We start from the raw sequence: 25353 nt of genomic DNA, 5'->3' as shown, positions 1-25353 counted from the left end.
AATTGGCTTCAGATTTGTTTTTTTTTTTTTTTTTTTTTTTTTTTTTTTTTTTTGTGATGGTGGTAGAGGTGTCTTCTTGTCTTTTTTCGATTTAGTTCCCTGCATTTATCGCTGCAAGGATCATATCATTTATTTCTTGTTGTTCGTTTCTCATTTTTGTTAATTAGGCTTGTACGCCAGAAATGATGTCATTCTTCAGTTTAGTTGAGTTTATATCAGTTTATGCTACTGAGTTGATGTTGTGGCAACAATAGCATCTGATGGATCAGGCTGTTTTTAAATTGTTTATGTAGGAGGTATGTGATTTATAAGTTAGCCTTATCTGTGACTTAAGATATTTCTAGTGATGCCCTTGTTATTGAATTTTTCTTTTCCTTAGTTAAACTCTTATCTTTGTTAGTAATGAAAAAACTGAGTATCGAGTTTAACCGTTGGTTTTTAACCGATGCAAAACCCAGGTCGAGTTCGGTTAAAAACCGCGGTTTCGAATTTTACCTTTTTATTAAAAATAAAACTTTTCTTTGAAGCTAGGTATCAAATAAATAATTTACGATATCATTAAAGGTATATATGTGGTTACCTGATTCTAGGAAGTAACAGGTAGTTTTTTTTTTCGCAGTTTTTTTAAGAAATTAAGTTTCCTAAATCAATATTTGTATCAACGTCCAGGTCTGATGATTTCCAATCGACAATTAGTGAAATAAACATGTTGAATCAACATAATGTTTTTTTGTTTGGAGAAAGAGATAAATAAAAAATATTATCTAACTTAATAAAAAAATCTATTTTTCTGCGAGCGTGAGACAAAATAACCTTGAAATTAGACAGTTTATGGAAGTTCTAGGACTCTAGGAATGAGGGACACCGGATTATTGTATTTTTGGATTCCTGTGAAATCAAGATTTTGGGACTCCGGGATTCCGAGAGTCCGGAGCTCCGGGATTCCAGAATTATTGAATTACGGGTACTCACGACACTGGGATTGCGGATTTCCATCATACCGGTATTCTCGAACTCTGGGTGTTGGAATCGGGGGTTTATTCCCATTTCTCCCCGCCGGGTACAAAAGGGAATAGGCGCTACATACATATCATTCCCATCTGTGCCCGCCTCTTGTATGGCGGTGATCATGTGGGGTGGGCACAGATGGGAATACACCGAATCGGGCGGGATCCTTTTAATTCCCATAAACATTTGCTTCCAATTTCGAAACTGAGTAATTGTTTCACATATTATTCATGAACATTCTTATCAGTGGTCATAATCATTCTAGAGCATACAGCTTAATATACCTAACATTATTCTACTCGTAGTTGAATGTTAATAAGTGTCATATATTACATAACGTACTTATATACATAATCTCAAGCCTGTATTTCCAAAAGGGGTAGGCAGAGCACATAAAACTGCTAGTTTCAGTGCCAATTCCAGCAATTAAGAGATATAAAAAAAGAACAATAACGTACTTGAGATATTGCACCATGTGACAGTTTGCTAGCCCATCGCCCACAACCCACAACATACTTGAAACCATATACCACAGTCGACTTTACGACATCCACGGGAGGAAAGAGGGTGGTGAAATTCTTAACCCGACACAACACGTGTAGTACTAACTAAGACAACTAATGCGCATTACTACGAGTATTAATACTTACTTTTATCTCTGTGTAACTTTTCTTTTTATATGTGCAATAAAGAAACTTTTATCTTTATATTAATTTGCCTGCCATAAGCCATATGCACCACCAGGTGCTGGTACAGTACAATTTTCGTATTTTTATTAGTAGTCCCAGACACTTTCGCTTTCATAATCATACCTACAATTTCGTAATATTTTAGGTTCAACTTACTAACTGTATTGGAAAATATACATCTAGAACTAATTTGTTACAGATAAAACTAGAATGGCGAATCAATGACACCGATGCCTCCAGCAACTGATCTTCACGTGCTAAAGGCGTGAATATGCCGGAATGTTGAATTACACTCCGCTCGTCGACATACGAGATTATAAATGCAGCCACAGAACTACCGCTGCATGCGGGGATTATACATTTGGTTTTCAGTGTCAAGACGGGGCATATCTAACTACACAGAATTATTATCATTGCAGTTTGAATATTGACATTCAAAATGAGACGTCTTATTCTTGTAACAGGTGTTTCAATGACACTTCGGGTATTTACCTCAACAATTCATTCTGCAACGTTGACTTTAAACTAAAAATACTGTCAGTTGTATTTGAAAGTGCTTTAAAGGACTTATGGCTTAGTCTTCCGGTGCTTCAAGCTTGCCATTGGGACCAATTAAATTGTTTACACAATCATTTCGATAGAAATTATAGCGAAAGCAGTTCTTCAGAAGTGTTGCAGTGTAAATGGACGTTCGAAAATGATTCCTTTCAGCCCATGACAAGAATCGAGTACGATTGGAGCTTTCTATTTGTAATCATGTTTATAATAGCCGGTGGAGTGGGTAATATACTGGTTTGCTTGGCAGTGTGTTTGGATAAAAGACTACAAAATGTAACAAATTATTTTTTGTTGTCATTAGCTATTGCTGACTTACTTGTCAGTTTATTCGTGATGCCAATGGGGGCAATACCAGGATTTCTGGGTAAGACTAATATATGTAATATAAAAAATAATAATAAAATATAATGTCCATAATTCATACTATTTATTTTTTATATTTACATAATTCATTATGTTTGTATTTTTATTGATATTGAACGTATTTTTTGTGATATTTGGATTCTGGAATGGTCCAATCTCTACAGACCAGCTAGCATTATCAGGGATGTTGGTGGCAAATTACTTTTAGGTCAATAAAAAATTAGTTGCTATAGTTGTTTCCTTTCTGGTTTTTCTCTCTTACCCCACGGTTGTCAAAATCTGTTTAGGGTTAGTTAGCCCGCAAAACTATCCTTTTTGCAAAGAAACATCTAAAGAAAAAGCCTCTTTAACTGTATATAAGACGCTTATCACAAGGAATTGCGTGCAGTTACCATTAGGCATTTTGCCAGTGGTCAATAACATTTTATGTAAAGTTCGATTTTACAAAATATTATTAAAAGGTTCACTTAATTAAATAATATAAAGAATTTCATTTAAAGTATAATTGATTATGAATTAAGATTTTGACATTATTTAATAATATATTTTATATTTATTTGATATACCAGGCGGTGATCTATTGTGACAGCGCCCTTCAAAGTTCATTACTAATGCCCGTTGCATCCAGGAAATTCCAGATTATTTGGGCCGTAATGTTCCGTGCCTCATAAATTTGCAATACGTGACGCCCTACGTGGGTATTTCTTTTTGACATTAGTGGTCCACAGGAACAATGAATGTGCATTGCAGTCTCCTCTGACTCCTGGCAGAACCTGCATCGACATCATCATCATCTTGTATCTTTTCAATTTGAAACATGTGTTTGTTCAACTTATAGTGTCCAGTCAGTCAGGTAACCAGAATTTACCGCGCAGGTTTTGCGTCTTTTGAGCCCTAGAAGCTCCTAGGCAATTTTGCTGTTGAACCCTTTGATTAGAGCTTTTATTTTATTTATTCGTTTTAGGGATAACAAACAACTTTAAAATATAATGTTACATTTAGTAGTACAATTAAAATAACGTAATGCATAGCCAACGACATCATCCACAAATTACAACAAAAATATGCAAACCTTTCGAGTGCTCTTGTCCTTTTGCTCTAGTTTTTTCTGCGTTGCTGAGCAGAGAATATGCATCCCGTTTTGTGATTCCACAAAACGGTTCTGTGCCGACTAGAGGTCTGTGACCTTTCTAGCAAGTTCGTCCGCTTCTTCGTTTCCTTTAATGTCGGAGTGCCGTGGTACCCATCCAAGTATGACTTATGAGTTGGCCAGTGCATTTAGGTTTGTTTTACAGTTCTGGACTAGTTTTGAGTTTGACTCAAGGGATTCTAGTGCCAGCAGAGCAGCCTGGCTATCTGAGTTGATGTAGATATGTTGGTGTCTTAGGAGGTGTGTTGCTGTCCAGGATAATCTCCGCACATTTGTTGATGGCGTAGACTTCCGCCTGGAAGATTGAGGCCTGTGTGCCCACGCTAACGCTAGTTCTGAGCTTAGGTCTCACCATAGATTCCACATCCTACATCAGTGTACCAGATATGGCTTCCCTCTTCGACGTACATATATATGGTCGTTGGTCCATTTGTGTTTTGTTGTGTGCAGTTTCGTAAAATGACATTCAGTGTGCGTGTCATTAGTGGGCATGCTAAGAGTTCTATATGCAAAAACCCAGGCCATTAGTTTGGTTAATGCTTGAGAGCGCCATTTTGGCCTGTTTAGCGTGCATATTCTGTAGATGCACTGCTTGGCCTCCTTTTGCACTTGCAAGTGGAGTGGTATAATGTCCATCAGTGCGTCTAGGGCCGCCGCCGGTGTCGAGGAGAAGGTGCCTGTTGCTGTTAAACAAGCCGTGCGTTGCAGGCTATTTAGAGTTTCTATTGCCGTCTTATGGCTGGTTTTGTTACACCAGATTGCGGAGGCGTAGGTCATAATGGGCCTCACTACGGCTGTGTATAACCACATAGCAATTTTGGGTCTTAGGCCCCATCTTGCTCATGCCAATCGACAGCTCACTGGTTAGTTGTCCATCGTAGTCATAGTATTGTTTACACTGGTACATACATAAAGTAATATAATATAATATATGCAAGTCTGTTTAATTGTATATTTATGTAAGTTTATTACCGTTAGTATATATGGTTTATCACTATATTGTTTTAAATTATCTATTCTATATTTTTTTGTTTAATGCCTACACCTTACTACTGTTTCTGTTTAGCCTGATGGTTGACTAGTAGAGAATGCCTCAAGTCATTAAGTCCGCCATTTATACTTTATATGCTATTATGTGCGGTAAATTTTAAATAAATAAAGATTTGGGCTTATGAATTATTAAGTTTAATTAAACCACTATTCCCATTAAGTATGGGGAAGTAATTGAAAGAACAGCCACAGCAGTTTTTAAAACTGATCTGATTTTTTTTTAAATCATCTGGACAGCATACAAATATTTGGCTGACAATACTTACATAAAAATTGACCGACATCTCTTGTTCAGCAAATAATTTACAAATGGTCAACATTATAAACAATATCAATCTGCTTTTGTTATTATTTATCTCTTTAAGAAAAAGTTGAGCTGCAATATTATTATTTGGTCAGCAAGATTTAAAAATTGGTTGGTAGAAAAAACATGTCGCTAAGCAGTTTAATTCAAATGTATGCATATTTAAGGAATGGTAATCTGATATAATAAGGTGGCTAATCAAACGTTGATTTGCAAAATCGACAGAGTTGCAGGCGGAGCGAAATCAGCCCACCTGACAAGACAAGATCTCACCACCACCAAAATCTCAAGGTTATCAAAATTTCAAGGTCATCTAAAACCGAATCAGACCATCCCACTATCCACGTGGTCTTCTCTGTGCTACCCCTAGAGGAACAAAAACGGGCGACCAGCAAGCCGAAGCTTCGGAGCCGAGTGTAGTGAACGTGCTTCGTCACGCGAGGGCGGAAGGGCTGCTCTTGTGCAACGCCGGAGCTATCCAGATCCATCAGCTTCACCCCGCCGCAGTTGACCCCCCCCCCCCCCCTCACCATACAGTCCATATTATAAATTTTTACCCTTGAATACACCCTCTCCAACAAAGAGCTAGTTGGGCCCATTTTATGAATGGGCAGTGAGTTTTTTGAAGGGAAAAATGAAAGGGAAGTAATCAAATGATGGCTAATATTTTTTTTGCTTAAAAATCAGCAGAGGGGGTAGGTTAGGTTGTTTAGACATTTGCTGATCAACTGCTTTTACAGGTAAACAATTTTTGCAGATCAGGTATATTTTTTATAATCTCATTATAAAGTCATAATGAGATTATAAAAAATACAAGACCAGTCTCTAAAATTTTTTTTTTAATTTCAAAAAGAAAATGGTGCTATTCGATTTCTTACATTAAATTGTATGACACTATATACATAAACGCAATATATATCATTTTTATTAACTTGTTACTAGACATATTAATGTTAGCAAATTAGAATATTTTCTAATTTAAGGGTTCTTCTCCCCATATAAGTTAATGCTTGGGTACATTTTTTTTAGTTCAATCCTGATCGGTTCTTTCACATATACTTACACTTACCTTATGTGTACCTAGTTATAAGTTAATAAAAAATACAAATATATATTTTTACCGAGTTTTATTTGAATAAACCGTCAGTAGTACAACTTTTTGACTTCTGAGCCATATTTCTATGAGATGGCTTCAGTTTAGGGACATAGTGTTGTAAACATTTATTGTGTGACATTTAATAAGCGTTCACTTCGCCTTACACATTATTCATATTAAATCCATAGCTACAGAGAAAAAAAAACAAATAAGTCGCATACTTTTTCCTATGCCGTCTGATCCCCGTTGTCTCCGAAGCTCAAATTTTAAGACACGTAAACATGGATCCCAGAAATTGTAGGTGTGAATCGCCGCGAGCGCGTAACGAGTTCGTCGCGAGTGCGTGGCGATTTCGCCGCGAACGCGCAGCGAGTTCGCCGCGACTAGAAATGGGCCGCCGTGCTGTATATTCGTCAGCAAAATTCATTTATACCCACTTTAGTTTATTATTTATCACGTTTAATATCTACGAATTAACAATTCGTAAAATGTAAGTCTTGACATTCGCAGGTAGGAACGAAATTTTTTGGGATTATTTTTTATTCGTTTGCAAAACAGAACATAGTAGTCACTCTCTTACAGTCGATTAATTATAAATGGATCCTCCCAAAACCGTCTCTTCTGTCTTTGTTTTTGTTTCTCACGTCTCCGAAGCAATAAAGCTAACGGAAGTGTTTCCTCGTCGGAATCCATTTTGTAACTGACTGTCCAAGACTTAGGTCACTATCAGCGATTTTCCCGCGAGTACGCTGCGAATTCGTTGCACGCTCGCGGCGAAATCGTCACGCACTCGCGGCGAACTCGTAACGTGCTCGCGGCGAAGTCGTTGCGTGCTCGCCTCGCTTTCAACTCGCTCGCAAATCGCAAGTGTGATAAGGCCCTTAGAGGTTTCCAAATGTCAAATGGTGTGGGCATGAAAAGGGGGCCTTTTATTTATATACATACCAATTTTCATGACTGTTCCAGAGATTTCGAGGTTGGTCCTAATCCGATTGTGCTAACTCCTTCAGGGGATGAATTTTTACAAACGCTGAAATATGTACATATATGAAGTTTCAGGTTCCGCATTAGATTTTTTTTTATCTCTATACTAATTATTAACCCCTTTTTTCACCACCTTAGGAGATTAATTTTCAAAAATACTGAATTTAGTTATTTGTATTCTAATAATATATCTTTTTAACGAAGTTTTAAATCCCTAGCTTAAAATAAAACTTGAACCCCATTCAAATTTTCATCTCCTTTTTACCCCCTTAGGGGTTGAATTTCCGAAAATGTTGAAATCATTTTTTTCTAATCGGGTATTATGACTATCTCAGAAGTTTCAAAGCATTTGTAATGGATTCAAACTTTCAACCCCTTTACAACCCAGTTAAGGGGTGGAATTTTTAAAACGCTTAAATAACTTGTATTCTAACAATATGTAAATATACAAAGTTTCAAGTTCCGCACTCGAAAAACTTTTTGATCTCCATACAAACTTTCAACCCCTTTTTCACCACCTTAGGGGATGCATTTTAAAGACGTTGAAATGACTTTTCTTGTGTTTTCATAATATGCAAATATACATAGTTTCAAGTTCCGTACTGTAAAAAAAATGATCTCTTATAAACTTTCAACCCCTTTTTCACCACCTTAGGGGGTGAATTTGCAAAAACCCTGAAATCCGTTTTCCTGTATTTTAATAGTATATCTTATTACGAAGTTTCGAATTCGTAGCTTAAAATAAAACTTGGGGTTAAAAACCCTTAGGGGTTGATATTCTCAAAATCGCTTCCTAGCTCTTGTACACTTTATAAATACAACCTACAAATACACAAATACTTAATTTTTACTATGTATATAGCCTATACTTAGTTTGTATATGTATAATATAAAATTGCGACACCCCACCGGGGTCCATGTGAAACTTTATAAAATTTGTGTCATCTATGTACATACCATGGTTTGCAATAAATATTTACTTATTTAATCCAGTGTAAATTTCAACTTTCGAGCATTTGTAGTTTCGGCTCTGCGTTGATGAGTCAGTTAATCAGTCAGGACACGTTCATTTATATATATTACACGCGTGCAATAGAGATTGGAAATAGCGAGTCGACGTACGAAATTCCTTGTGCTAAGTCTTGTCTTTTTTTTAGTGGAATCTTTTCGAGTGATGTTTTTTAGTACATTATGTAATTTTATACCTTAAAAAGTTCATCACTTCTCTTGTATTTTTAACCATTTTCTTGTGATCTAATCTCATTTTAGTTAAATTATGGGTCAGTAACTACATTGAGAATTAGTTTCTTAGAAGGAAGTCCATCTTGGCAATATGTATAGTTAAAAAAACGACCCGTTACTAAGTGTCCCGTGCAAAAAGCACACCAAAAATCTGTACCCCTAGTGTAAATAAATTCGATTTCGAAACGTGACGTACGCGTTTGCGTTTAGTCTCATTTTGTATTGGATTTAGAAAGAGCGCGCCAAGCGGGACGTTTTGGAAACTCAAAATCCTATACAAAATGAGACTTAACGCAAACGCGTTCGTCACGTTATGATGTCGATCAAATTTACACTAGGGGTACTGATGTGAATAACAGTTTCTTGGTTTACTTTGCATGCTCGTATTTGCTGTTTACTATAGAAAATAATGTGGTATTAAATTGTAAATTTTTGTAGGCTACTGGCCACTTGGCGTGGCGTGGTGCAACGTGTACGTGACGTGCGACGTGCTGGCATGCTCCGCGAGTATCATGCATATGTGCTTTATCAGCATCGGCAGGTTTGCTTAAAATAGTACTCATAGATCTCTCATCTCAAATTCTAGTTGTCTCTAATCCATTTCATATAAATGTTTTTAAACCCTTTTTAGCGATACTGCAGTTTTATTTGAATTAGAAAATTGCACAGTTTTTTTATAGTCGTACTTATGTAGGGTTTTTTGTGCTTGTAATAAAATAATGAGTAACCTCCCTTGAATATGATATTCGCAAAACTCGTTTTGTCCAGGCGCTTTAGGAAAATCTAATAGTTTCGCTTATGACAATTCTAGCAAAGTAACTGAGAGTGTATTTACAAAGTGGATGATGGTTATCTTTTATAAATGGATATCTTTAACTGTCATTAATTTTAATGTTATGTCGTAGAGTGACGACCATGGTCTTTACTAAAACAATTAATAAAACTTAATACTAATCGGTGGCTTTTAATATGACTAGTAAAAAAAGCATTTACGTTAACTGCGCCAACCAACCAACAGCACGTTTGCAAACGCATAATTTTAAATGGGTAGGTGAAATCGTATTCGCGTTTAATTGGGTTACCTCGAATGCGCGTTGATTGCTTTCGCCAGGGCAATTTTCCTGGTCAAAATTACAAACATACCTACTGTACAAACTCAATCTAATATCTATGAGTCCTTCACGTTCCAAAACAATGTGTTCGCTATTAACAATGTAGTGTGTATCTTGACGTATCTTTTTATTGAAAATTATTAAAATGTGCTTTATAAAAATTTCAGTATATTATAACACTCGTGGTTTTCCATTATATTATACGACTGAGTTAAGAAGGTAACTGATTGCTAATAATATGCAAGGAAACTGAGCCTTCTTAATTTGGTCGAATAATACATTTTTTTAACCAACTATTAGGTTTCAAATGTTAGTTCAAAGAGGTTTTATCACACCAAACATAATTTATACATTACATTATCTCGTAAATTACAATAATGAATAATAATAAATAAATAAAATAAAAATGATTTATTCAGTATCTTAATTATTAATTACATAGTCTGAACTGGTGCCTGTATTTAAGTATTATAAATACTTGTGTTAAGAGAACACCGCTCTTCCACTTGTTGTAACTTAAAGGAAACGTTATATAATAAAAGGTTGGTTTAAGTATATAAAATTTAGATGCACTGAAGGCGTCAATAAAAGGTTTACAATATAAAATAATAAGAAGAGGTACATAATTTGGTACTGTAGTACTATAAAGGAAAAACAAAGAAAAATAAAAATAAATAAAACATATTTGTGGAGTGTGTGTGTGTATGTGTATGTGTGTGTGCGTGTGAGTGTGTGTGTGTGTGTGTGTGTGTGTGTGTGTGTGTGTGTGCGTGTACGTTATTCTAACATTTGTTCTATTTCATTATAACTTAAGTTTTTGAGCCAGTTACACACTTTTTCCTTACATTCCTTGTGGACGGATGGATAAATGTTAATTTCACTGTGTATTTTGTTATATAGATTGGCTGAACGAGCCTCATACTGTCGATTGGCATATACGGAATTAGTTTTGGTTACTTTTATTGCATTTGGTTTCCTTCGTCTGCTGGCAGAGTTAGTGTTAGTTTTATAGGGTAATGTTTTGTGCCTTTTCAAAACTGCATGTAATATGTAGAGTTTCCTAACTGACAGCAAATCACAGATGTCGTAGAGGTCTTTGGTCCGAAATCTAAAGGGTTTAGCATGCATCACCTTCAGTAGAGACCTTTGAGCCCTCTCTAGTTCGAGGAATTTCATTTTGGTAGCCCCACCCCAAACCGGTATGCAGTAGACAAGAACTGATTGTGCCAAAGACACATAGACTTGCTTCAACAGAGTCTGGGAAGCCACATGCCTGAGATTCTTAAAGATGTAGATTAGTTTCCGAGTTCGTGACATAATCAGTTCAGAGTGCGCATGCCAGGTTAGACGCTGATCAATCATGATACCAAGGTATTTTGTGCATTCGACCATATTAATGATTGAACAGGAGCAGCCAGACTCAAGTCTGTTGTCACACGTATGTATCCTAACTGTAAAGTTTAAATCCGGCTGTGTCCTGTTGTATTTGGTGAAACAGATGTAGTTAGATTTATCAGTATTTAGGGTGAGTAAGTTAGCTTGCAGCCAGCGGGCAATAGTAGCAAGCCCCTGCTCTGCTGTATTCTTAACTTCGTCCCAGCTATCACCCCAGAATACGACGGCCGTGTCATCAGCATAGGCATAGATAGATCCTCTCTCGATTTTTAAATTGCACAATTCGTTAACATAAATTAGAAATAGTGTAGGGCCCAGCACACTACCTTGTGGGACACCGTAACGTACATTATATATATTAGAATAAACATAACATTTTATCGATTTGATCTCCATCCGTCGAATAGAAATAGGAAAATATTAGCTTTTTAATTTTTTTAATTGGCTGTTTGTCGATTTCATTCGCGCCTTTGCCTTGCGCGTGCATTGGAATCGTGCGTAAAAAAAATAACGCCCCAGCCATTTGCCGTATTTGTCATTAAATTGGAATAGTTTTGCATATTTTTAATTTATATATGGACGAAAATGACATTTTCAAGCATTAAAAATGAAGAACACATAATATTAACGCTGGCACTAATACTAAAAGAAGCAAGAGCCGAGAACGATAGGCTTTTACCATCAAAATCGGGTGAAAAATAATTGGCGGCATATGAAAATTTCAGTAAATGAAAAATCAGCATAAACGCCCAGTTTTTCTTGGAATACTTGTTGGTACTTAGCTTACTTCAATGAACTGGCGAATAAGTGCCTACAAGCCCAGCAAACTGGTGCAATTATTCGATGTTAAAAATGTAAGCCACCATTTTGAAAATTGTACTTTTACTGTTTTGACAATTTATAAATCTCTAATGAAATGTGTAATGACCAACTTAGTACACTTGTATCATAATGTACTATTATATTACTTATGAAAGCAAAAGAATGTAAAAGAAAAAGGGTTGTAACTGGGTACAATTTTTTTTTTAATTTATTGTTTATATAAAAATAATAATAATACATGAACAACAGTCAAAATTTCGCCAAACTGCATAACAGTTTGTTGACGGTGCAACATTTGAATTACCAATTTGTAGCCCCAGTTGGTAACCAGCTTCAATATGATGAAAAAAATGTCCCGTGTTGTAACTGGTTACAAAATGTGATTCTTCTATTGCCGTAATGAATACATGATTTATTCGAATAATGCTGACAATCTGGTCATTTATTTAAAATAATATACAACTGTAAAGAAATATGACCTTTATTCATTTTCATAATAATTAACGTAACTTTTGTAATTAAAGGAAAAAAAAACCGCCTTTTATATTTTGGAGTTTTAATTACAAACTTCAAATGGGCTTGCTATTTCGATACAGTGTATGGTTATGACGCCGTTTTGTAGCTCCCTAACAGCTCTAGTAAATTCTGCGGCTATTCGTTGATATTCTTCGGATCTTTTTGGAGAGATTTTTAATAAAAAGATGCGTCAAGATCACTTACCTTTTTTCTAATGCGAAAAAAACGAACTATAGGAGGCGGTTAAATATACACCGTTTTTTTTCGTAAAGTTCAAGGTTGCATTCCTGGGCTTAAATTTAGTTACTTTATCAAAGACACCGGTATTCTAATTAACTCCATTTCGGAGATAACCATTTATATTTATCTGATAAGGCTCTTACGAGCGTGTACACTTGTCTTTGGGCCTGTTTAAATATTGAGTAGTGTTTAGTACGAGTTTATACATTTGCTACTAAACGTAAGTACTATCACAGACGTTCGCTGTTCGAAAAATGTGACAGTTTTTAATTGTTTGGTAGAGATAAACACATGGTGTTATAACGTATTAATTATCATGCACAAATCAATGTGTATTAAGACTTTGATAATTCTAGTGACATGACAAACATACAAAGAATTTAATTTCAGAAAATCAGTAAGGTAGAAGTACTAGTGCTCGACGCTGCACTAGTCACCGACATGGGCCCTTTATTTCATGGAAATATAGATTAAATTTAAACAAAGAAGATTTTTCTGTATTCGAACTTAATCCTTGTCTCTTTGACATAAAGTGCCCATGTCGAGTACTAGTGCAGCGTCGAGCACTAGTACTTCTACCTTACCATTTTGTACCTTGTTACAGTAACAATCATTATAAAAGTCGCTAGGGACCTCGTACTATTGTCACTGTGACAAGGTACTAGAGAGAGCTAGCTACGGAAATAGGTTTGCAATTTATATTTAGAGCAACGAAATCCCTGAAGTTAGTGTGTCATATTATCATTATTGATTAATTCGAGCGCCTGACCGCTGTTCAGCGATGGGTTGAGCAACAAAAGGGTTGTAAAATCAATTGAAAGTGCGCAATTTATAGAGCTCTGTGTTTGCTGTGATATCATAGCTAATTAAATATGTATTTAATTCAAATATAAAAATACCAGGCGTTTTATTTCCGGGGAAAACTAGTGCCAGGTGATGGCCTAGGTGCGGTAAAAAGTGCCAAAGTCGTCCTTTATAGAGGTCTGGGTCTATTCTTTTTCCTTAGAGTGGAGCTTCAAAATCGTGTGTGCAAAAGTACAGGCGCAAATATTCAGTCGATCACTCCGCCAGGCGACGACAAAGAGCAACTGGCTTTAATTTGCTTCTTGACGTCACCTGGCACTACTTTTCCCCCAAATAAAACACCTGGCATTGCTATATTTGAATTAAATACATAATTAGCTATGATATCACACCAAACAGAGCTCTATAAATTACTCGCCTTCAATGATTCTACAACCCCTAGGTTGATAGTATGGTACACTAACTAGAGGAATTTCGTTGCTCGCAAACGGATTTCCGTAATTAGCTCTTAGACCATATGAAAAGTTACTGTAATTAAATTCCTTGGCCGTAACTATCGATGATTGTTATGTTCGTTAATTAATTAGTGCTTCTGGGCATTTTCCGCAAATCCACAACCATTGTGCCTATTTAGCGTGAAACGAGGTAGCGCTACTCTAACCACCCCAGCTCCTCCACGAAGCCTAGCAATGTTTTCAGGTTGCTAACTGCCTCCTTTAGCGTCCACGGAGGTCTAGAACAATGTGTTTTGTCGTCTCCTCTTCTTCCATGCCCGCTCTGCACATGGGGCTGTCTGTTTTTCCCATATTGTGTAGGTGTTTTAGTGTGTTGTGTCCTGTTATTAATCCTACTATTTTACGTAGTTTGTGTCTAGGTATTTTCAGTAAGAGTATTTTGGTGAGCTTGTAGTTTAGTTCCCGTAGAATATCCTTGGTCTGCCTGCTTGTGTCCATTTCATTCCAGTACTTGTTGTGCAGTTGTCTATGATGTAACTCTAGCTGGTTATGTATGTAGGATATTGGTAGGGGTATGATGGACTCGGGTCCAAATGCCGGTGTTTCTGAACCTTTCCTGGCCAGTTCGTCCGCTGCATCGTTTCCTCTTGATCCACTATGCCCCTTTATCCATTGAATTGTTACTTTCCGTGAGGCTTCGATGACATTCGAGTATGAGCTCTGAATTAAGTTTGTCGCTGCATAGCGCTTGTAGTACTGATTTGCTGTCTGACAGTATTGAACGACTAAACTAAACCAATAACTAGCTTAAACTTAGCAGTTATTTTAATTTAAGCAAACAAAAGTGATTTTTAGCTATGCAAACAAAACCTGGCCACTTTTTATTTAGTTTTCATTTGATAACACTAAAAAGAAAAACATCTAGACCGCGGGCCATTAGCATATATCGTCAGTGCAGTGCAGGAGCATTCCGGCTGATACGTTGTCAGATGATAGTATCAAACGGCAGGCGACAAATTTCTTTTTACGTGATCCGGTAGCCGCCATTCCTCAACCCAGCAAGGGAGCGGTAGCTGACGTCCACGAGCGTTCATCATACATAACCGTTAACTGCTATACGAGTTTTCTCCCGGGAGGTGATTGGTCATGGAAATCTGTTCCTGGCTCACAGTCTAATCTGTTGTCTGTCTCAATATATCAATGATGAGCTGTGTTTTATCTTTGTAGTCCTTCGGTAATAAAATATGAAGATATTTGGAGTGCGGCCGCTCTGGTAACCGTATTGCAGAGCGGTATTTGTTAATGGCAGTCGGTGTAAGCCAAATTATATTTCAATATCACTCGGCAGTGATAAATAATATTGTGGTGCAATCAGTGAAAAGTGAATCGTACTCCATATTTGTGTATCTTCCCGCTTCGTTTAACTCAGAAAGCAAAGTTAATCAGCACGTTAAAGAGTATGAAACTCCAAGTGGACAATTTAGCGCTTGTCAAGAATGACAATGAAAATGTTAAAGTTGTAGAGTTTATACTTTTCGGTATTATCTAAGTTAACTTAAGGTTAAGGTTTTCCCGAGGGTCTACAGTCTTATGGGGTTCTTCAAAAAAGGAGTGTACAGTCAGCGTCAAATACTTCGTAGCAGTCAAAGTAGCCAAATAGTTCGGTACACCATATATTTAGTTTGGTAAGGTTTTTAAAGGTTCGGCAACGCGCATGTAACACCTCTGGAGTTGCAGGCGTCCATAGGCTGCGGTGACTGCTTACCACCAGGCGGGCCGTATGCTTGTTTGCCACCGTCGTGGTATAAAAAAAACTGCTCAAATCAATAGCTTAAAACTATCTAAAGGTCAGGCTTCAAGTAACAATCCTTATAATTGTTCACAATTGCCTTCTATTAACATCCCAGTTTTTGATGGGAAGGATTTTACAAAATATACTCTATTTATGGATTTGTTGTTCAAGGCTGTTGTTGACAAGAATGCCTCATTCTCAGATGTTCAAAACATTTTTTATTTGAGGAAATTATTAGCAGATGAAGCTTTGTCAGCTATCATTAATCTGCCTTTTGTCAATGATTCGTATAAAGAAGCACTTGGTTACATACAACAACGCTTTGATAGCAAGGCTAGGTTAATTTCAAGCCTTGTAAACGTTTACTAGAGTATATGTGCAACAGCAATTGAATGTCTTAAAGAATTTACATCAACCCTGTGATCAATAGGATATGCTCCTGATATCTATTTTGACTAAATAATTAGATGCATACACATATATAGCCGATATGATTAATAGAAATTCAGATTTCCAACAATTTCTTGATTTGAATCGCTATATGTTGCCACCAGTCTCATCCAGGTATCAGATGACGTACACCTTTTTCATACCTTTAAAGTGCCCGACAGACGGATTTCCGGCCATACAGGAACTGGCAGACGAGTGGTTTCTGAAGCTATATATAAATTCATATCTGTTGCCAACAGTCTCATTTAGGTACCAGATGACGTATATTTCACTTTTTCTGTCACTGGAACTGGTACTTTATTTTCATGCTTTCAACCAATTATAATTTTGGTTACTATTTTCGAAACTTAGCATCACTTTTATGAACGTGTGCCATGGGATATCAGGGTATCAGTCCGCGCCCATACTATAGTGTTATTTGGCTGCAGTTTTATGTAAGGAGGAGGTATTTTTCCAGTTGGGCTCTGATCTAGTTCATATAGTAGGCGTGGATTTCTGTGGCCCATTCAATATTAAGTAGCGCATAGGTATCAAAGGAATAATATTTTATTACATCCTTTTTCAAGTCGGTTTTAATTTATTAAAGGTTTTTTAGAATAGAATAGAATATAAATAATTTATTCGTAAACACAAACACAGAATAGAAAATTATACAAAACAGAGAAACATAACAGGATAAAGTGGACAGCGGACATTGAAAACAAAACAGGTTTTGATAATGTTATCTATTAATATCATATTTTAATTTATTAAAGGTTTTTTAGAATAGAATAGAATATAAATAATTTATTCGTAAACACAAACACAGAATAGAAAATTATACAAAACAGAGAAACATAACAGGATAAAGTGGACAGCGGACATTGAAAACAAAACAGGTTTTGATAATGTTATCTATTAATATCATATTTTAATTTATTAAAGGTTTTTTAGAATAGAATAGAATATAAATAATTTATTCGTAAACACAAACACAGAATAGAAAATTATACAAAACAGAGAAACATAACAGGATAAAGTGGACAGCGGACATTGAAAACAAAACAGGTTTTGATAATGTTATCTATTAATATCATATTTTAATTTATTAAAGGTTTTTTAGAATAGAATAGAATATAAATAATTTATTCGTAAACACAAACACAGAATAGAAAATTATACAAAACAGAGAAACATAACAGGATAAAGTGGACAGCGGACATTGAAAACAAAACAGGTTCCGTTAAATACGCCAACTTTGCCCACTTTTTTGGGAAAAACTAAAAAAATTCTAGTTTTTTGTATGTAACCTCGGAAATATTTATGTATCTGTGGTAACACCGAGATCATGCGCATTTAAATTTAACTGCAAATTTAACTTTAGTCAACGTTTTCTCCATCATATGACCGATTTTGAGGTCGGGTAAAGTTATCTGGACTTTTAGCCAACATTGCCCACCGTGATTTTTAGCGCAACTATAGACCTTATTTGGTTGCCATAAAAACCAATGAAAGTATTTTGGCAATGAAGGCGATCGGTTCAAAAATTGACTCGACATAATAATACATGCTCGAAATACTTTCCTATTAAAATGAGTGGGCAATGTTAGCCTGTACATTTTTTCTTCTTCATACAAACGGCGTGTAGCGATTTAAAAGTGCTAGGGTTGTCAAAATTGAGAAGATAATAAAAACTGAACATTAATTTGCACAAAGTTGGTAGGGTAGGTAAGAAACAAAAAATATTAATAAGGCGCAAAGTTGTTTATTTCAATAACGTTATATAAAAATCTAATCAACATTTTCTTCTGTAGCATAGTTGAGATCAATCATCACTCGGCATAAGTAAATTCTACTTAAGGTAATCAAACACAAATACTGTGATAAATTTAAATGTCTTAAACTAAACAAAAATCAATAAACTTAGATATTTATAGAAATATAAACTTAAGTTTAATAAAATCAAATCCGAGATCAAAGTTTTCAATATTTAGTAACGCAATTTTTTTTTGTCTAATATTTCTTCGGAGAAAAGTCTTAAACAAATAACTTTACATTCTGTTCATTTCAACATTCAAAGAAAGTTCAACGGGTAAACTTTTATTGAATGTTGATACGACCAAAATCTACGTAAATAGAGTAAGTACACAGTACAATTTCAGACTTTATTCACCTACCTAATCATTCGCTCCGCTCCGCTTAGATTGAACTGTTCTAGTACTAATAACACTGCCTAGTATTCAAAACAATAAGGCATTCATTTGACAATTATCACAAATCTTCTTATCAGCTAATTAAATTATTCTTTGGAAAATGTAGTCTAAATCAAATTAGGTACTTCAGTCATTGTAATTAACTAGGCGTCAAAGCAAATTTAACGGGTAAATTTTTATTACATGTTGAAATTACTGAAATTTACCTAAAACATAACTTGAGAACTTCGTAAAAATATTTTACAGTACATATGGGGCTACTTTATAGCACTAGTGCGAGAAGTAGCATATTACGTTACTGTGTCGAACATTTAAAGGGCCATATGTACTGTAAAACGTTGTACGATACATGTGCGAATAGGTAATTCGCAACTCGTGTCGATTTAAAACACTCCCTTCGGTCGTGTTTTAATTTATCGCCACTCGTTTCGAATTTCCTATTTTTCGCACTTCTATCGTAATGTACTATTTTTGAATATTTATTTTGACATAACACACGTTTGAACGCATTTATAGCTTAGATGCCTTAGTCTGTCGTAAAAAAGTAAAAATGTCGAGTTGACAGCTGCCAGTTGCCAAATGTCACACACCCAGCTGAACCGCGTACAAACAAAGTCGTAGTTGTAACCAATGAGGAAGCAATATTTGACAACTGGCAGCTGTCAACTCTACGTTTTTCACTTTTTTACGGAAGACTAAGGCATCTAAGCTATAAATGCGTTCAAACGTGTGGTATATCAAAATAGTTATTCAATTTTTTTTCTGAAAAACGGCCAGTAATCAAAAATGAAACTATAGTTTTCGACTCCATTATATATTAACCATAGAAAAAAAAAGAATTCCTCATGTGGAGACGATCTCGGTTGAACCAGAATGTCACTACCAGATTGTATTGTCACTGGTAGTAGAAGTAGAAGTAGTATGCTATAATCTCAGCTCAATCGGATACCAAAAAGTGGTCGAAAAATGGCTTGCAAGATTTGATCCGAACATACAAATATTGCAAGATTTGCACATTAATAAGAAAAAAAGTTTGTAAAAAAAAGTGTCAACCCTAAGCATTTTTTACTGCGGGCAATGTTGACACTCATACGACGGTACATTACTGGGTAATTTTGCCTATCAGCATAACTTTTGTAATATACTAGTTACAGTAACGAACCTAGCATCAAAATACTCAGCTCACAACACACACTCACACACAGTTTTACATTACATACAATCGATTCAACATACCTGTGTAATCGCCATGATGTACAATTCCCTTCCAAAATTTCTCAGTAATTGGCCCGCAAAAATACACTCCGTACTCGACAAGTCCCGACTGGTTACTGAATGAAGTCAGGAGTGCACGCGCTATTCTGTGTTGCCACAGGTATAGTTTACTTTCTACCAATGTCATCAATGTTGCCATAATTTTGTAATTTTTTTGGATATTAGTAGATTGCCTTAGAAATTGTGTTTTGGGCAATGTTCCCCCTGGTGGCAAAGTTGGCGTATTTAACGGTTTTGATAATGTTATCTATTAATATCATATTTTTGCTTTGGCTAACTTCACAGATAAAGAAATGTTTTTTCACTGTTAAAAATATGAAAAATTATTTTAGAATGTACCAGTCAAGCTTTTTCGTATGATACGTTAATCATTTTAGTCTAAATCATATGTATTTGTAATTCAATGAGTAATTTGGATCATCTACAATGAATAATGATAAAAATATAACTTTAATTCCAGGTATTTGGGTATTCGTAACCCTCTGAAGAGTCGCCACCATTCCACTAAGAGAGTTGTCATAATAAAAATAGCATTGGTCTGGCTACTAAGTATGATAGTATCGAGTTCTATAACAGTGTTGGGTAAGTTTACCATAATTGTTAGTGTGCGCTCTTTTACCTATGTTCCACAATTACCTTGTATGTATTATGAAGATGTAAAACACGCTATTCTAAAGACTGCCCAGTGCATCAACAAAATTCTCACCACACCAATCATCGAAGTTCTACAAATTAATTCGGTTATACCGAGTGAGACTGAGACATGACCAAAAAGTGAAACTAGGCCGTACTCCTCAAACTGACCGACATTTGTTCAACTATATTTTTTTTTATTTCATTAAGTCTTTAGACTTCCTATTTTTCATACAAATTTAATATTACCTTCAACGTCATGAGTGTAATTCACGTTGCTTGTCACGCTTTAAACATAACAAAATTCGCAATATATTTAGTCTTAAAAGAAACTTTAAAGTATTCTAAACATCAAAATACAAGGTTTTTAAAGTTGATGAGCAAATGTTGGTTAGTTTGAGAAGTGGGTACAGTCTACAGTTTAAATATTTGCTCATGTTACAGGCCGCACCCGGTATATTTTTCATTACACTTGTTAAACATGGAGGAAAAGAATACATACACAAGTAAAAGGTATACTAATATATAATATATACCTACAATTATTGCATGCTTGACCATAGCTCACAAAAGTGTCAGTAGATTGGAGTCGATTCAGGCTTGTATGACTAAAGTACTTGTAATTGTATGAATTCCATAAGCCAACGAGATATCGCCAAAACTTTTAAGTGTTTCCAACCATACTATTACATTTTTGTCAGTCATTATAAAAGATAGGTCTGCAATGCTAAGCTGCTAAGAGCTGCTGTGCTGGTAAGACCACCGCAGTAGACTGACCAGTAAAAAATCTACCATTATGTTTCAGTGTCTAAACTGTCTCTAGATGACTCGAAATTACAAGGGGAAATCATTCAGTTTGGAAATACTATACCAGCAGTTCTAAAACATCAAGCAATAATAACACAAGTATTGTGGACAAGTTCGAGCAGAAAAACATTATAATTCTTGAATTCCAATAACATACCATTTGTTTATATCAACAGTCCGAAATCCCACAAGTCTTTCACAATGTCGACCGGTTGATATTTTTTTCGGCTGATTGTATACATTTTGTGTATAAATATAATTAGAGAGTTGAAAATTCAGCCCAGCTAATAAAAAAGGATTTGGGCTCATTTAGACAGCGCGTGAAGTAACATTGCGGATTATTATCTAGTACCTGGGCGACCGAGCTTTGCTCGGTTATAACTATTTATTGTAATATGGTGGTGTATAGGTGATAATCTTAACTAATTTTTTTTACTAAATTAAACTTGTCTAAAACAATAAAAATTAAAAAATTATATATAAACTTGAACATATAAAAAAAAAAGTTAGTCACCGGGCGAGATTCGAACCCGTAACACTCGTTTAGCAGTGGCGAGCAACACGAAATTAGCGACCATATTCTGCGACGAAAGAAAAACGCATGAAAACTCGAAAACACGCGTTTTCCCAAACATAAAACTAATCTAGATAGAGTGTATACCCCCAAAAACCTCCATATACCAAATTTCAGCGAAATCGTTAGAGCCGTTTCCGAGATCACAGACATATATATATATATATATATATATATATATATATAAATATATGTACAAGAATTGATCGTTTAAAGGTATAAGATATCCAATTCAGCCAACTGATCAAACACCGCAATGTAATGAAACTCGCATTCGAGTTCTCGCAACGTCTAAATAAGCCCTGAGACTTGTGTTCTAAAAATGGGCAAAAATGGTCCGAGCCGATGGACGAGCCCTATTCTAACATCCATGAATGGTATGATAAATATTCTCATGCATTTATTACCTAATAATAAACAAGTTAAGTAAAAATTTATAGAAGTGTGTTTTCACATCTCTGAAATAATTCTCATTTTTCCCGTTATTTTTATTGTATATATTGTCGTTCTCAAACTAAAATGCTGATACTTAATGTTCTTAATAAATTTAAGTAAAACCTACTCGTCTTGGCTTAAAATCTAAAATAAATATAAATTAAGCTAAGTACTAATCATGTACTGATTAGTTTGTTTTATAGAAATATATAGTTCAAAAGGGTCTAGCAAGCTAAGCTAAGAAGATTGGCCCCCGCAAGGGATTTGGTTGTAATTTGAGGTGCAGTAGTGGCAAGTCCTAAGAACACTGTATGCGTAATATCAGCCTTCGATCTTCTTTTGTTTCAGACTTATCCACGAAAATGTCAAAAAATCAAGGTAATTTTTAAACTGTTATTGCAGCTAAACCAAGCAAGCGAGAGCAACCAAATAAATTCAGAATTAAGGAGCATAAAATGGGGTTCATAATGCATATTTTTACAGACATTCATTTCCTTGAACTTGGATGAAAAAAATAATGTAATTTTTTTCTGCTCCATTTTTGTGCCACTTTTCGCGGAGACACAACTATCAAAAAAAATACATGATAAGCCACATTTGTTAACTACGTATCCATTTAAAAACATTTTGAAAAATCATGGTGCGTCATATTAAAAAAAAACAATTACGAACATAAGTTTACTACATCATATTATATCAATAGAGTAGTACCTACTACCTAGTGGCAAATGAGTCTGTAGTATAACATCCTCTTTCGTTCATTATGAAATAATTAATTGTCATTGATCAATGACGTACATATGTCATACATTTACAACTACACATTTTCTAGCTATTTCTTAATTGTATTGTTCTGTTTGCTGTTCCGAGTTATTTGTTAATATGGAATGGTAATAAAAAATGTTTTTGTCAATGACTTTACATCCAATACTTTTATGTAACCACTTCGTTTCTTATTTGCATAAATTTAAAAAAAAATTAATAATACCTATAGCAATCAATTTTTGCAGCGTTCTTTATCACTTTTTTAGTTCCATTTGTTTTGCGTAAACATATATTACAACATTTACACTTTCTTTCAGACATTATTAAAATTGCATAAGAAATAGCTAGAAAATGTGTCAATTAATTATTTCATAATGAACGAAAGAGGAAGTTATACCACAGAGACATTTGCCACTAGGTAGTTGGTACTATTCTATTGATATAATATGATATAGTAAACATATCTTCGTAATTGTTTTTTTTTTTTTTGACATGACGCACCATGATTTTTCAAAATGTTTTTAAATGGACACGTAGTTAACAATTGTGGCTTATCAAGTATTTTTTTTTGATAGTTGTGTCTCCGCGAGAAGTGGCAAAAAAATGGAGCAGAAAAAAATAACATGATTTTTTTCATCCAAGTTCAAGGAAATGAATGTCTGTAAAAATATGTATTATGAACCCCATTTTATGCTCCTTAATTCTGAATTTATTTGGTTGCTCTCGCTTGCTTGGTTTAGCTGCAATAACAGTTTAAAAATTACCTTGATTTTTTGACATTTTCGTGGATAAGTCTGAAACAAAAGAAGATCGAAGGCTGATATTACGCATACAGTGTTCTTAGGACCTGCCACTACTGCACCTCAAATTACAACCAAATCCCTTGCGGGGGCCAATCTTCTTAGCTTAGCTTGCTAGACCCTTTAAATATAAAAATGTTTCTTTTAATCTTGCAGGCTAGAAAAGTATGATACGAAATTACGACTGATAGCATTGGAAAATTGTCTTCCACAACTTTTCTTACCAGCGGCGAGCTATTGAATTAAATTACACTTAATTTTTTGAGGGATAATTGCTAAATGATATTTACCCGCGGCGAGTCCTAGCGACTCGACGAAATACAAAATTAACTACCGTGCTAGGGATTTTACAATATTTAAGAAGTAAAAATATTAGGTCGTAGAAGTTTTCGTATTTTATATTCAAGGCATTTATTACCTATTCTATTTTTTTATCTAAATTTTATCGCTGCGAGTAAAGAGTGTAAAATAAGAGAGTCCTTGCCGGCAGTGTGAACAGCCAGCGAGCAACTAAAAATATATATCTCTCTTTTACCGTCACGGAATCTCTATCTTTTGTTTGTTTCTTGAGCGAGAAAATAGTCGATAAAAAAAAAAAATTTAAAATTTAATCTGTTTATTTCAATTTTTTTGTTGAGGTACAGTCAGCACTCAGTTATAATCTCTATATTTGGAGATTGTGTTAACTAAGTTTAGCCTTAACTAAGTATATAATTAGTCCTGTTGGCAGTTAGTGTTTACATGTTATTATAATACTATTTGTAACAACATTAATTCAATTAATCAGTGCTTTCTTAAGTGTACTCTTTATTTTATCAGGATGTTTTTCTAAAGTTTCTACTACTTGTTTGGGTAAGCTGTTCAGGATATTAGGCAGGTATGTTGGCCAGAGCCTTTTCCCATATTCATTGTTACTTTTAGTTATTTTAAAGTATGGTTCATTGGTTAAGGTCCGGAGGTGGGATGGTCTCCTATACCTGTCCAGCTGCCCCAGCAAGTGTTTATATTCTAATATTACAGCAAGTTTTACTTTGTCATATACACTAGATATTCTACAGTATTTAAACAATTTGTGATAATTATTTTTATATTGAAGTTTTATTTTCAAGGGAACTATTGTTTTTAGTAATCTTATTTGAATATCATATATTTTTTGTAAGTATGTTTTATATGTTCTCCCATAGCTAGAAATACCATAGTTAATTACAGAGTCTGCAAGTGCCATGTACAATAGGCGTAGTACGGAGTATGGCATTTTATGTTTCAATATACTAAGGTTACTTAAAATTGCCCTGAGTTTGTTGCACACATGTTCAACATGTGGACCCCAGTTAAATTTGGTGTCTATTTTAAGGCCTAGGTAGGTATGTTGATCAACTACTTCTAGTTTTTCACAGTTACAATATGTTGGCCCTGTGTGCATACATACATGGTCATGGGCTACAATTCTAGGGGTATATGTGGTTTTGACATAGGGTGAGTGAATATACATTATCTTGGTTTTTTTATAGTTTAAGGATAATCCTGCATCGTGTGCCCATTTACATAGAGCATCAAATTCAGTTTGCATCTGACTCTCCGCCACCTTGATATCTTTATTGGCCGTTATTAGGCATGTGTCATCTGCAAACTGGTACACAGAGGCGGTTCTGAATATATTACACATCATTCACATATATTAAGTATTCTGTTGGGCCAATTATGGAGCCCTGTGCGGTGCCATAATTAGATTTTTTTAGGTCGCTCAAGTCCCCGGCAATACTGACTGTGTTGTATCTATTATGGTGGTAATCTTTGAACCAGTTTAAGAATGGCCCCTGTATACCATTTTGCTCAAGTTTT

At 35.0% G+C, this 25353-nt stretch overlaps 1 protein-coding gene and 2 long non-coding RNA genes across 4 annotated transcripts in view; 2 read left to right on the top strand and 1 right to left on the bottom strand.

Annotated features, from left to right (window-relative positions):
• LOC133528198 (uncharacterized) overlaps nucleotides 1–25353 on the bottom strand; it is a 149635-nt gene that overhangs the window by 42633 nt on the left and 81649 nt on the right. The gene's annotated exons all lie outside the window — the stretch shown is intronic.
• LOC133527923 (5-hydroxytryptamine receptor 2A) overlaps nucleotides 1–25353 on the top strand; it is a 63862-nt gene that overhangs the window by 14109 nt on the left and 24400 nt on the right. For both annotated transcript variants that reach the window (XM_061865126.1, XM_061865121.1), the window contains exons 2-4: nucleotides 1897–2619; nucleotides 8883–8985; nucleotides 19958–20079. In XM_061865126.1, the coding sequence (XP_061721110.1) occupies nucleotides 1977–2619; nucleotides 8883–8985; nucleotides 19958–20079 (868 nt within the window). In that variant the 5' untranslated portion in view covers nucleotides 1897–1976. The remainder of the gene's footprint in view (nucleotides 1–1896; nucleotides 2620–8882; nucleotides 8986–19957; nucleotides 20080–25353) is intronic.
• On the top strand, nucleotides 22797–23648 carry LOC133528202 (uncharacterized). Its single transcript, XR_009800968.1, has 2 exons — nucleotides 22797–22836; nucleotides 23029–23648. It is a non-coding gene; the product is annotated as an uncharacterized LOC133528202 (long non-coding RNA).

The sequence above is a fragment of the Cydia pomonella genome, chromosome 1, assembly GCF_033807575.1.
Source record: "Cydia pomonella isolate Wapato2018A chromosome 1, ilCydPomo1, whole genome shotgun sequence".
Classification (NCBI taxonomy): Eukaryota; Metazoa; Arthropoda; class Insecta; order Lepidoptera; family Tortricidae; genus Cydia; species Cydia pomonella.
The sequence above is the reverse complement of the archived record's forward strand: the minus strand, read 5'-3'. Positions and strand labels throughout refer to the sequence as shown.